Source organism: Triticum aestivum, chromosome 2D, assembly GCF_018294505.1.
Source record: "Triticum aestivum cultivar Chinese Spring chromosome 2D, IWGSC CS RefSeq v2.1, whole genome shotgun sequence".
Taxonomy (NCBI): Eukaryota; Viridiplantae; Streptophyta; class Magnoliopsida; order Poales; family Poaceae; genus Triticum; species Triticum aestivum.
Window position 1 is genome coordinate 580,308,954 of NC_057799.1, and position 13,755 is coordinate 580,322,708.

Consider the following 13,755-nt stretch of genomic DNA (forward strand, 5'->3'; position numbering starts at 1 on the left):
GGTGGGTTAACGGCTTTCCAATAGTGCAGATTGAGGCCTAAGCTTCGGCTTGACTTGACGACAGTGACAACTATGATGCCGAGTTTGCTTTGATCAGTGGTTCTTTCATTTTTTGTATAGTTTTCGATGAAAGAAATAAAATTACATATCCTTGTAAAAGGGTGTCCTAGGTCACCATGTTTTAACTTCTGACCTATTTTTGTTGGTTCATTGTGGGGTTTCATCAGAAGGTTTGAGAAATATTGAGATGCAAACAGATCCAACTAGAAATGTAGACATCAAAAGACCCTGTTGAAACTTTAGATCTTATCAGGATATTTTGATTTTCATTGCCATCCCAACTTGTTTCATTGTACTTCATCCTTTAGTTAATCAGTAGAGTCTAAGTGTCATCTCGTTGCAAGAACATGGGCATCACAAACCGCAAATGAGAAGAAAGTAACAAATGAAGATGAACGAATCATAAGAAAAGAGAAGCAATGCATGCTTTTAGAACAATCCATTGTATCCAACTACCTATGAAATCAGTACATTTACAATTCTCGGTTTTTTTAGAACCGCACACCCACACTTACAACTTACAACACACTTTGCAGCCTTGCCTGTCACTGCATCACACGATTGGTGTCAATGGCATCGGCAACAACTGTTGCTGCCGTCGAGGCTGATGCAGATGAATCATTTGGCATTGTCGAATTCACTAGAGAGCCAAGCGTTGTTTTCCTCTTTCGCCTTGTCTTTCTCGGTGGCGGGCGTGGAACATCAGGGCACGGAGCTGCTGCCACGTCTTCCCCGGTGATCTCTGAAGCTATCCTGAGAGGCAGCATGTCACGTGGGAGTTGGTGCTGCTGCTCGAAGTCTGCCCAACAGTCACATATAGTTGTTTTATACGCTTATCGGTGACAAGAAAACAACTGAAATCCAACAATTTTTTCCAATTTCTACAGAATAATAAGTTTAGACCCATTTTAAAAGCATTAATTTTTGGCCCCTCAAGTGTCAAAACGTCTAGACTAGTCCCTTACTTCACCAAAAGCGTCTTTGATGATGCAGTGGTTTCATACATGTGGTAATAAGTGGCGAATCTAGCATGGCAATGGAGGGCAGTCTCAAAACATCAAGTTTTTTAATCTAATTAACATGTGCATTGCAATTGTTGCATGTAAAACACCTCAATATAAGTTTCAAGCGGTATATTTAGTTGAAAGAGGCATTTTGGAGGGTAGGCTTAAGCCTATCGAAGCCCCCCCTAGTAGAATTGCCACTAGTGGCGACCTAGTTAGCATTGAGGGTTTTCTCAAAAAAAAAAAAGTTAGCATTCAGCATTGAAAAATCAATCATAAATAATAGGAAAATGAAATATAGCAAAAGTAAGGAAAATGAAAGCATTCCGATTAAGTAACTAAGGATTGTAAGGGTTTATGAAGTCTATTACAATGGAAAAGATTTTGGAAACCTATGGATCAATATGATTCAAATGTTTTTTTTCTTCTAAATTTGCTTCTTTCTGTTTTCAGGCTCCACATATTTTAAGGCATTTTTTGTAATATTCTTGATTTTTGCTTCTAAAGTTGAAATTGTTTCTCCTATAAAAAATATTTTTACTTTTGTAAATCTTAACAAAATCTACTTTCCTGAAGAAAATCCATATTTTTTTTTCTAAATTTCTAATTTTAATATATTTTTCCTATCTTTATCCAAATTTGTCGAGTTTTCAAATAAAAAGTAAAATCTTTAATTTAACGCCCCTCCATCCGTCGTTCCTACTTTTCTTATTTATGTTAAAAAATTGTATTGACTGAGCTATCATGTGCCACTGGTAGGTATTGTTGAAACCCTTTTGATTGGGCAAAGGACCGACCTAGATGTGTTTGACATTTTTGTGACCAAGAATTTCTAGTAGTAGAGCTAGGGGTTCAAATTTTGATTTCGCTAATAGGTGAGAGACCAAAAATACACCCTTTCCATTAATGTATACATCTGATCACTGAAGAAGCTCTGAATGTACCCAACATGTTCTAAAAATACGAAAACCGTGTAATGCAGACAATGTTTGCCTTTTGCAGGCAGTTGTACATGTATCCTAGCATGTTGTTGTCAAATACGTAACTTGTCGGTAGATTGACCAAACAACTCTACAAGTTTGTAGTCGGAGCATGATTTGAGTGATCCCTTAATTATGGAATGTGAAGACAAAGGTAGCGCTTAAGTGGACTATTACACATACTAGAAGGGTTGGGCGCGCTTTACTACGCCGTTGATGTTGTTTGGTTTACTATTTTTAGTCCATCTGTTTGAAAATATAAGGTGTATTAGTTTTTTAAGTCAAACCTATTTAACTTTGACTATATTTGTGTAGATATATATCAATATCCATAATATCAAACCGGATTTCTAGATTCATGATGAAATGAATTTTAATATTTTATTTATTTAGTATTGTTGATGTTAATATTTTTTTGCTCTGAACTTGATCAAAATTAAAGAAATCCGACTTTTCAATAAACTAATAAATCTTATATTTGGAACAGATGGAGTGTTTGCTTTTGTTAATGCGGAAGATGATGGGGTGCGTTTCTTTTTTATTCATATAATGCGGTGTTTTGGTGGGCCTATTGATTCCGATTAAGTTGAAAAAATTGTTAACCCAATCAAAATCATGAATCAAATTCATATTGAATTTCTCAATGGAATGAGAGAGCTTCAAAATTAGGGAGCTGAACTAAAAGAATTGAGTGAGAGATTGTTGACCCGGTCAAAATCGAGGACCCAATTCCAAATTGGCAACCTCAATTGAATGAGAGGCCGCCAATCCTAGGGAGTTTAGTGATATAGTAGATGGTCGATGGCCATTTGAAATGAAGTTGGAACCACTAGTTTGTGGAGGAGCGATGAAGGTGACGCTTGCATGCACCTAGAAGGTGTGAGTGAGGTTTGTTGAAAGCCAAGCTGCTGGTTCCAATGGATTGTCATGTTCTATGAGACTATGACGGTCGGTGTGGATGGTTGCTGTTATAATTTTAGCCTGGTTTTCCACATTAAACGGGAAACTCTTGCCTTCAAGTTTGAAAAAAGGGATAAAGGTAACTTTGGTTTTATCGGCACTAATAATTTTCAATAAAATGTTAGTTTTATCAAAATGTCTGCAAAACATGCTGGTGGACTGGGTGGTGGTTGAGTGCTCGCACAAGCATGCGAATTGTTTACTAACATGTGCTCCGGGCGCAGCTTCGGGATACCAGATCAAGATCAAGCCAATAAAATTTGTTGAACGTGGCCTCGTGCCCAGCATAAAAATAGTGCAGGTTGCCATGTTTGCACATGTACACTCAGAGTCTCAGACGATGAATCATAATCTTTCCAAAACAAGGCACAATCACAAGAAGCCGCCAGACCAAATAGAGAATTATGCTGAGACAGGGGACACAAAGCTGCTCTCACTCCATACGAGAACAGTGGCGTTGCACGTTCGAACATACCTTGAGAAGTCCAGGAGGTCCCCGCTGACGGCGCGAAGTAGCCCAGAGACGAGAAATCAGATGATCCCTCGATGACATTCATCTAGGAAGAAAACAATGGTCAGGCAGGCAGGCAGGCAAGCTGATGGAACCAGAATTTGCGTGTACTATCGCACTGAAATGGTTACCCAGCTTGGAGAAGCATTCCCCGTGAGCGTCCCCGGCGTGGAGCTGCTCCAGCCGATGTGCGCGACGTGCTTCACGTCCGTCGGCCGGCCGATCACCATCTCCTGCTCCTTCGCCGCTGCAAGAACAGATTCAGATCACGTCTGTCCGCCCCTGCTCGCACGATCAAATTCAGAAACCGACACACTAGCTAGTCCCAGTTAGTTATACGCGCTCACCGAAGATCTGGGAGATGATCTTGAAGCCCTTGAAGAACCCCTTCATCTTGTAGTTGGACGCCATCGATGGCACCCTGCTGGCTGCTGGCTGCCGCCCACGGACGCCCTTCCTAGGACGAGAACGCACACAGTACGTCAAGGATGAGCTTAGAAGCAAACACCGGGACGAGAAATGGGTGACAGAGATGTACTATCAACCGGATGCCGTGATGGTCTCGTGCGGAATGAGACGTCGGGCGTGTAAATAATGGCGGATTGGTGAAATGTGCCTGAAAGGTTGATGTGCGTACCACCTCAGAGAGGAGATTGGGTGGTTGGTCGCCGATGTTGATGCTCCTCCTTAGCCGTAGCTCCTACTGAAAGATGGTCTGGAGTGTACCGGCGATTCCTGTCCCGTCACCGCCCGTCCTTTTCGAGCTTTGGTGGAATGTTTGCATTTTGTCTTTAAGAAGCTACCAGGATGCATTTTGTCAGGGTTTGTGAGTGTTGCGACAGGGATGAGATGGACCGGAAGGATTTGTCATGATGCTACTCCCTTCATTCCATAATATAGTGCGCCCGCATTTTCCGAGATCCAAGTTTGACCGTAAATTTAACCAACAAGACCGACTGCGGCGGGAGCAAAAATTATACCACAGAATTCGATATAATTCCATGGTATAATTTTTGTCCCTTCCGCAGTCGGTCTCGTTGGTTAAATTTACGGTCAAACTTGAATCTGTTTTATCAAACCCTGAAATCCTAAACCCAATCTAGTCTGATACCATTGAAAGCTTCTCTGGATCGGAGTAGGCCAGTAGATCGGTGGTCCTACCTTCACTTTCGGTTGCTGACCCTGCCGAGGTGGCCATGGTGGATGGCGACGGCGGTGACGACAGAGAGTGGGCGAGGCGGTGGCGGCGGAGCTTCCCGTCGGCTCAGCGCAACCCTAGATCGAATTGGGGTGTTCGTGGTGTTGTGGTGCACGGTCAACTTCGTGATCCGTGCCCCGGCACCCCACCTATTTATATAGCGCTGGTGACAGGGGCCCACCAACCATGGTTTGGTTGGGCGCTCCCGATCAGGGCGCGATGCAAGGGCCCGTTCGACCCATTGGGCTCGAACGGGAGAAAGATCAACCTAACAATAATCTCTGCGATGTCTCAATTCTGGTGGGGATATGTTGACCAACAGAAGCATATGCACTGGTTTGCATGGTGGAAAATGTGTATCCCAAAGAAACAAGGAGGTATGAGTTTCAAAGATTTGGAGAGTTTCAATCTGGCTATCTTGTCAAAACAATGTTGGAGGTTGCTTTGTGCGCCAGATTCTTTATGCGCCCAAGTTCTTCATGCTAAGTATTTTCCCTCGGGTGTTCTATTAAATTGTGAACTGAAAAAGGGAAGCTCCTATACTTGGCAAAGCATTTGGGCAGGAATTCGAACTTTTAAAAGAGGACATATTTGAAGGGTGTGAGATGGTAATAAAATTGATATTTGGAATGATTGTTGGATCCCTAGCAGCCCAACTAGGAAGGTAATTAATGACAAGGAGAGGAAATATAGTAATTACAAAGGTTGCTGAACTAATTGATCATGAAAACCGTGTATAGGATGAAGCACTGGGTAGAGAACTATTTTGGGCTGTTGACACGGAAAGAATTCTGAAACCCCGCTGGCCGTTGTGATGATGGAGGATTTTGTGTCATGGCACTATAATAAGAATCAAATTTTTACGGTAAAGTCTGCTTATTATATTGAATGGGATAATCAGCATGGTCGAAAACTACGGATGACAAGGCCTAATAATTCTTGGTCGACCAACCCTATCTGGAGAGCTTTGTGGGCCTTGAAAACACCTGTTAAGGTGAAGATACATTGTTGGCATGCTTTATATGGGGCGATTCCTTCCTATGGCGGCCTTGCAAATCGGCATATGCAGAATTTTAGCCAATGCCCTATATGTTCAGTGGACTGTGAAAGTATGAATCATGTCTTCTTCAAATGTGGTAGAATAAAGGAAATTTGGTCATGCCTTGGAATGACACAAATTATTGAAGACGCTTGCCTTGAAGTGGCTGATGGAATTGGGCCTCTCGAGCGACTGCTAATGGATGAGAATGTTGCACCGTATATGGTAGGTGTTTGAAGGTGTGATCTAGTCGTTGTTGTTGCCTGGTATGCTTGGTGGGAGCGAAGGAAATGTACTCATAGTGACAGCTTGCAAGCGCCGGTTAGATCGGCCCAGTCTATCTCTGTGCTGGCATTAAATTTTGCAAGAGTTAACAAATTGAGTAGTGCTCAGATTGTTAGACAAGGATGGATTAAACCACTTGAAGATTTTTTAAATCTGAATGTTGACGCTGCCTTCGACAAGGACACTAGCTCGGGATGGACATGCACATTCGTCCGGGATCATCATGTTGTTCCTGTCATAGGAGGAAGCTGGAACCTCCCATTTGTTGATGATGCCCCCAGTGGCTGATCTAGTGGGGGTGCCATGCATCCCCTCCAAAATGCTAAACTTGTTTTACCTAGTAGTAATTAGTCTAATTCTATGTGTATTATAGGGTTAAAATGCTAAACTGATAATTTTTTATGGTTATACATGGTACTTTTATTGTAAGCGATAAGGTTGGCACCCCCTGTAGTCAAACTCGAGGTCCGCCACTGGATGCCCCTACTGTTGAAGCTACCACCCTTTGAGACGGTTTGATTCTTGCTGGGAACGTAGGGTGCAATAGACTATTAGTTGAAAGTGATTGCATGGAAGTTTCATGCACAATGGCGGAAACTCTCTAGGTGTGGTGGCTGCTATATATGAAGAGTGTACTTTTCTTTGTCACAATTTCTCTCGTGTAATTTTTTCTCATTCCCCTAAGGAGGCCAATAGGGCTACTCATAATCTGGCAAAGTTTACCGAGGGTAACCATCAATGGCTTGATGATCCTCCTGATTTTGTTCAAGCTGCCTTAGAAAATGATATATCTTTGAATCCTGATCAATAAAATCGGCCATGACGGCTTTCCTCAAAAAAAGTGTTAAGAGATGTGGCATCCCGTACTTAAGCAGTGACGCAACAAGAAATGTGCCTTAATTGGACCGAACTGCTGAACTTTCTTGTACCATTTTTGATCAACAATTGCAGTAAAAAAAGAGCTATCTAATGGCTTTCTCTCTAAAGAAATCACATATATATTGATATTTGCCACGACAAGAAAAGCAATGAATGCCCATATTCAATAAAACAGCCAAAAACATGATTCACCAAGTAATATGATCTGATAATAATTCAACAAAATAGTCACCAACACACACCTCCATCATCGACGATATACTAGAACAAAAACAAAGGGCTATGCACAACCCTGTTGACGATGTTTTGGGGCCAGGGCGAAGGGGGTGATATCCAGCACGGCCCTATAGACGTGCAGCTTGATGTTGTAGTCATCGTCCAGGAGCTCGAACACACACAAGTCCCTGTTCTCCAGGTAGTTCTCCATGGCGAGCGCGCCCCACCCGGCGCTGAACGCCGCACGGGGACACTCTCCGCCGGTGTACTCGTACCACACCTTCCATGGCTTCGCCTGTGGGTCCCACAGCGTCATCTTCCTGCTTTCCTTCGGGAGGAAATTTTCAACGAACATGTCTGGAATGATCTGCAGTGTCCCAGGTCGATCAGTAAGCGAGCAATGCAGTTTTAGAATATGTGTATCCATCCAGAGAAGAATTTGATCAATTACCATGAAGTACGACACATAGACATTTGTGTGCTTTATTTCCTTGATCACGAAGGGCCTCTTGGATTGGAACCTCCGTGCCCTCTCCATAGCATATTCCTTGTCCCTTTGGGTTATTGGACGTCTCTGCGACTCTAATTCCGGCCTTCTCTGAACCTTGACGATAACTAAGTATAAAAGAAGATGCAAATTACTAAGATAGTTCAGTTCAAATTTTGTTGTAATCAGCGTAGTTAGGAAGAAGATTTACCTCTACCAGGTTGGTTTTCACTATTGCTCTTATTGAACATCGGGAACTGAGCCTTCATGCTATGTTTTTTACCAAAAGATTTGTGTAATTTGGTTAAGTCCTTGCATACAGATTCTGGCGCGAATACACCTGTATGAACTATATGAGCGCAAGTTAGCTCAATGACATGACCATTGCTATCTTTTTTCGGCAGAGAAGACCATTGCTATCTAAATAGCAGAGTCAAAACTGACACAGCATTTAAGCCATCTCAAACCAATTTCGATCGGAGGCTTCAAGTTAATTACCTGCCAAACTGTGACTTGATGTCATTCCTTTAGAAGCTGATGAAGCAGCAGACCCTTTCCCCTCAGTCCTGGACTTCTTGGGTGGACGACGGACCAATTCTGCTTACATCAATATGCACACATGTACATTTTAGCATGATAATAAGAGCACAGAAATCATTTTACAACACCAAGCCATCTCATAGCAATATATACGTAAAAAGTAGTACCAGTTATTTTGAAATCGATCATCGATCGGAGGGTTATTCTAGTTACCTGCCAAACTGTCACCTGATGCTGCTCCCTCAGACTCCGAATGGCCACATGGAGCTCGAGGCCTTTTCCCCTTCGCAGCCTTGGGCTTCCTGGGTGGACGACGCTTTGATTCTGCTTATAATTGGATTGATGTGCACAGAGACACAGGTTAGCTCGATAAAAAGAGCATAAGAATCATTTTAAAACATTAAATCGTTTCAAACCAATATATGTGTAAAAAGTAGTGGTAATAATAATTTTGAAATCAATGGATCAGTGTGGAAGGGTTCTTCTTAATATACTTGCTAAACTGTCACCTAATGCTTTTATAGGATTCATTTTACGGTACAAGACCATTGCTATCTAGATAGCAGAATCAAAACTGACACAACATTTAAGCCATCCCAAACTAATACATACATGTGTGTGTGTGTGTGTGTGTGTGTGTGAAACAAGTAATACTTTTTTACCCGCAAGAAAAATTCTACTTATTTTGAAATCGATTCTCGATCAGAGGCTTCCTCTTAATTACCTTTCAAACTGTCACTTGATGCTGCTCCTTTAGAAGCTAAAGCAGTAGACCTTTTCCCCTCGGCCTTGGACTTCTTGGGTGAACGACGGACCAATTCTGCTTACATCAATGTGCACACATGTACATGTTAGCTCGATAACAAGAGCACATAAATCATTTTACAACACCAAGCCATCTCACACCAATATATATGTAAAAAGTAGTACTATCAATTATTTTGAAATCAATCATCCATCGGAGGGTTATTCTTGGTTACCTGCCAAACTATCACCTGATGGAGCTTCAGGCCTTTTCTCCTCAGTAGCCTTGGACTTCCTGGGTGGACGAAGCCCCGATTCTGCTTTTAATTGATGTGCACAGAGTCACAATTAGCTTGATAAAACCATCATAAGAATCATTTGACAACATTAAACCATTTCAAACCAATATATATGTAAAAAGTAGAAGTGGTACTAATAATTTTGAAATCAATCGATCAGTGTGGGAGGGTTCTTCTTAATTACTTGCTAAACTGTCACCTAATGCTTCTCCTTCAGACTTCGAATCACTAGATTGAGCTTCATGTCTTTTCCCTTCCTTAGCCTTGGACTTCTTGGATCGGACCACTTCTGTCATGATATCATCAACCTTCCTGAACCTAGTCCTCTTCCCGACCACAAAACCATTGTCGATCTTGTCTTGATCCTCCTTCTGTTGCTGCGATGGTGCGCTGCGCCATTCACTTTCTTCCTCATTATCCGGATTCTCTGATAATGCGTCTTCTTCTTCCTTTTGTGGACCAGCGCCGTCAGCATCGACACTCATGTTGTCGCTCCCTTCATATTCTTCTGAAGCATCTTCTTCTTCTTCATTTTGTGGAGTACCATCTGCAGCTGTGCCAATGTGAGAGTCTTCTTCTTGCGGGGCAGTACCATCTGCATTGGTGCCCGTGTGCCCATTCTCATCATTTGCTGCCACAGCGGTGGCGCCCATGCGCTGCGGCTGGGCTAGAAACGCATACGGTGCCTCGCAGGATGATGGCGAGAATACCGTGACTGAGAACTGTGAGTTCCCATCGTAACGGAAAACCAGCAGGTAGCCATACACGATGCAATGGTCGCAGAGGAACTCCTTCCATCCACGTGCAAAGCATAGCTCCCCGGAGATTTTAGCCAGCTCTACGGGCCATAAATTTCCGCTTGGACCTCTCAGTGAAACTGTTCCTGTACACTCTTCCAAGTATTTGTGGCAGTCTTCGGGAATTGTCTGCAACATATGTTATCATATAAATCAATGACTAAGTATGTCGAGCACAATCCAAAACTAAAAAATAATATAAAAAGGCTGTGTGCTATGTCTTAGAAATGGCCGATGGATTTTATGTTCAGATGAATGTGTAATGAGTTTCTGTCTATGTGATGATGCAGTTTTTCAGAATCTTTGAAGCAAATGTTCTGAATCTATGAAATGTTTGTTATAGTGAAAAATGATATGTGCTGCATGCTATGAATACATAGCATTTAACTTGTCACCACATAAGGACGGTCATACGTCAGAGTGCTGACATGGTCAGTGACGAGCGACTGTCCGTGTCTTTAGGCACTCCACTGATGGGCTCTATCCCACGAGTGATGGATGAGTCTCCACTGACAATAGATTAGTGCTGATCCTGGCACCCATCAAAAGCGATCAATTCTGTCCCTTTAGGAGTGACATGTTTGATAGTAGTGTTGGAGATTGATTTCAAGAGTTTGGTAATAGTGTTAATGGTGTAAATAATCAGTCTGAACGAATTCAAGGCTTGGGTCCAAGCCCCTATCCAAACAAGCATATATTGTCTCGGTCACTCTCACTTGGCATTATATTTTGGGGAAAAATTTACATGTGTCTCTTTTCTTCACAATCTACAAAACTATAAATACGAATAAAATCAACTTTGATGAACTAGTTTATATATTGGATAACATACTCATATATGATGCGGATATGTTATCTCTCTTTTATTCCTTTTCAAAGTCAGACCACATAGTATAGTCCATATTTGAAAAATATCAGTGACTAATCGAACAAGAGTTCTGATGAAATATGTACCATTTAAACTTTGTCAAATTAGTAAGCACCATTCCTAAAGTGGACCGCAAACGGAAAGAGAACCTTCACAAAAATCATGCAAATACGATACATAAAAATGGAGGACCAAAAATGGGTTAGTCTCCTTAATTTCTGTTATGAATCAAGAAAACCTACCTCTTGTTCCATAGATGAACTGGTCATTAGGGACCTAAAGAATTGTGGGCAATTTTTTGTGTCATTCTGCTCCTTCAACTCCTCCTCTTTATCATTCTCCTTCTTCTCCTCTCTTTCCTTATGTGCCCTCATCTTCTTCTCATTTTCTTTCATTTTCCTCTGATCCTCCTTCTCCTTCTCATTATCCTTGTCATTACCCCTCATTCTCTCTTTCTTCTCCTTATACTTAGTCATCTTCTTCACCTCCTTTTTCTTATCACCTTCTTCTTTGCTTTGTTTCTTTTTCTCTTTCGCATTCGTATTTTCACCACCCCCTTCTTTCACTTTCACATTCTGCTTATCATCTATCATACCCATATTGCTATATTGCTTTTGCTGGTGTACCATGATTGGACCTTTACATATGCCACACACTTCTGTCTCTGCAATACAATAGGAGAAATATATGCATATATTAGTATAACACTTTTGGCGAAGGTAACAATGATATAAGTTTTATTCGAGAGCTGAATCTACATAAAACACAAGTTTGTTTGCATTGGATATTCCCAACTGCATTAGTTATTTTCAAGAACACTCCTACAGACTCCTTTGTTACAAAACTAACAATATAAATATAATTACTATATAAGCTCTTGAGGGATGGAAAAAGAACAAAATGTATCCCATATTTATATTTGAATGTTGGACACACAAGCAGTGGCGGAACTACAAAGGAAATACATGGTGGCTGACCTCACAGGAGAATAAAAAATTCGCTCGCCGCTGCCTGGGCATGGCCGTGGACACGCCGCCACGGCACGAGAGATGGGTCGCCCTTGGCACTACTTCACGCTGCTACTAAGCTAATCTTTTCGGCTAGACCTCCGCCCCACCTCTTCCTGAGCGGGGCGAGATGAGGCTGTGCTGGGTGTATGTAGAAAGGCTGAGGTGGGCAACGACACACTTTTGCCCTAACGAGTATACATACATACACATATATATATATAGTGGCTACATGCACGCATAATTTTGTGTCGCGGCATACTTGTATATCTGTATATATCCATGTCGCTGGGTAATGCGGTTTTGATACCCTGTCTGATATATCCACTAACAGTGCTCCCCATTTTTTTTCCTTTTAGAGCATATTTATTCTTCTTGAAGAGATTTACAAATTCGACCATTCTGTCGTGCAAATTCAGTAAACCAAGAAGCATGCATATATGGATGATTCAAATTTGCACCATCCTTGTCTTGAGACAAGAAAAGTATGGCCTAACTAGCAACACAACGACTATCACTGGAGAAGAGGTAGCATAAAACCGAATGCATCATTAGGAATATACGCCCAGGGCGACAGAAAGAAGGAATTCAATCTTGTCAACCGGCTAAAACCTGTAGTTATATCCCACAAGTTGAATCTACACTGAACTAAAACATTTAGGAACAACGAACACCATTTCTTGTGGTGCAAAGAACAAAAGCACGATGCACACCATGGATTTGTAGAACGCCAAGGCGATTGAAAAGCTAAAGATTTTGTTGATCTAGCATAGATCAGATATACCGTAGTAGGGCTTACCAGCGCGTAGCAGTGAATCAATCGCGATCTCGTTGGATCAGAATACAGGCCTCTCCAAGGGGCGTTCGATCGATTCAAATTCGAAGGAGAGGACGGGAGAAGATCTCGATGTGGATTTAGATGGAGGTTCGTTGGTTGTGAGGACGGGAGAAGATCTCGATGAGATTTAGATGGGTTTGGGCGGCGGCCCGGCGGCTGGATGGAACTTTGAAATATTTCGGGATTACATATATATATAAAGGGAATTCGGGGCAAGGGAAAAACCCTAGGTCGTCACGGCGAACAACGGAAACACATAAGTCCAAACGTTATGTTTTGACAACGACAATCTAACATGTCTGCCACTTTCAGGCACACAATCACTCGTCTGTGGCTGGGTTTGAGGCGATGAGCAGGGGTGATCTCCAGCACGGCCCTGTAGACGTGCAGCTTGATGTTGTAGTCATGGTCCAGGAGCTCGAAGACGCACACGTCCCACCTATCCAGGTTGTTCTCCATGACGAGCGCGCCCCACCCGGTGTTGAATGCCGCACGGGGGCACTCGCCGCTGGTGTACTCGTCCCACACCTTCCATGGCTTCGCCTACGGGTCCCACAGCGTCATCTTCCTGCTGTCCTTCGGGAGGAAATTTTCGATGAACATGTTTGGGATGATCTAAAGTGTCCCAAGTCGATCAGTAAGCGAGCAATGGAGTCAAATAGTAGTACATGTGAGTATTGTCAACAAGTAATACAGAGAGTAAAGGGAAGGGAAACTAAATGTTTGGCTTTGAACATGTGCATTGTGACTCAGGAGGAAGACGTTAGTTACCATGAAGTACCAAGGCATAGACATCGATGTGCTTCATTTCCTCGACGATGGAGGGCCTCTCGTATTTGAACCTCCGCGTCTTCTCCATGGCGTCTTCCTTCTCCCTTTGAGTCACTGGACGCCTCTGCGACGTTTATCCCGGGATTGTAATAGTAATTCAGGGAAAAAAGAAAAACTCTCCCGCGTCTGGCGACACAGGGGGCGATCCTTGCGCGCCACCGACTCCCCTTCTTCCTCCTTCTTGTCGTGTAGCCGCCGGAGGCGCCACCTGT

General features: G+C 42.5%; 2 protein-coding genes across 4 annotated transcripts; both read right to left on the reverse strand.

Moving 5' to 3' along the window:
• Nucleotides 1-463: 463 nt before the first annotated feature.
• On the reverse strand, nt 464-4,066 carry LOC123054667 (CRIB domain-containing protein RIC10). Its single transcript, XM_044478481.1, has 4 exons — nt 3,863-4,066; nt 3,647-3,762; nt 3,480-3,561; nt 464-859 (listed from the first exon to the last, which is right to left on the reverse strand). The coding sequence occupies exons 1-4, from the start codon at nt 3,924-3,926 to the stop codon at nt 606-608; spliced, it is 516 nt and encodes a 171-aa protein (XP_044334416.1). The 5' UTR covers nt 3,927-4,066; the 3' UTR covers nt 464-605.
• Nucleotides 4,067-7,055: 2,989 nt separating this feature from the next.
• Nucleotides 7,056-12,953, reverse strand: LOC123050130 (myb-like protein X). Of its 3 annotated transcripts, none has more exons than XM_044472968.1 (10): nt 12,674-12,953; nt 11,110-11,531; nt 9,387-10,128; nt 9,140-9,220; nt 8,884-8,979; nt 8,373-8,483; nt 8,118-8,216; nt 7,831-7,959; nt 7,584-7,747; nt 7,056-7,499 (listed from the first exon to the last, which is right to left on the reverse strand). In XM_044472968.1, exons 2-10 carry the CDS (start codon nt 11,494-11,496, stop codon nt 7,197-7,199), a joined length of 2,112 nt encoding a protein of 703 aa, XP_044328903.1. In that variant the 5' UTR covers nt 11,497-11,531; nt 12,674-12,953; the 3' UTR covers nt 7,056-7,196. The 3 variants fall into 3 exon arrangements, with proteins under 3 accessions (XP_044328903.1, XP_044328904.1, XP_044328902.1); XM_044472969.1 differs by having other exon boundaries at nt 7,831-7,968; nt 9,402-10,128; nt 12,674-12,952; XM_044472967.1 differs by having other exon boundaries at nt 7,831-7,968; nt 12,674-12,951.
• Nucleotides 12,954-13,755: the final 802 nt, after the last annotated feature.

Excerpts from the sequence above, each read along its gene's own strand:
- LOC123050130 (XM_044472967.1), bottom strand. The coding sequence starts at position 11,496 with ATGGTACACCAGCAAAAGCAATATAGCAATATGGGTATGATAGATGAT. Across the intron at positions 8,484-8,883 it reads ATCAAGTGACAGTTTGAAAG|AATCAAAGCGTCGTCCACCC; the intron begins GTAATTAAGAGG and ends AATTATAAGCAG. Across the intron at positions 8,217-8,372 it reads ATCAGGTGACAGTTTGGCAG|AATTGGTCCGTCGTCCACCC; the intron begins GTAACTAGAATA and ends TGATGTAAGCAG.
- LOC123054667 (XM_044478481.1), bottom strand. The coding sequence starts at position 3,926 with ATGGCGTCCAACTACAAGATGAAGGGGTTCTTCAAGGGCTTCAAGATC. Across the intron at positions 3,562-3,646 it reads GGAATGCTTCTCCAAGCTGG|ATGAATGTCATCGAGGGATC; the intron begins GTAACCATTTCA and ends TTTTCTTCCTAG. Across the intron at positions 860-3,479 it reads GACCTCCTGGACTTCTCAAG|ACTTCGAGCAGCAGCACCAA; the intron begins GTATGTTCGAAC and ends ACTGTTGGGCAG.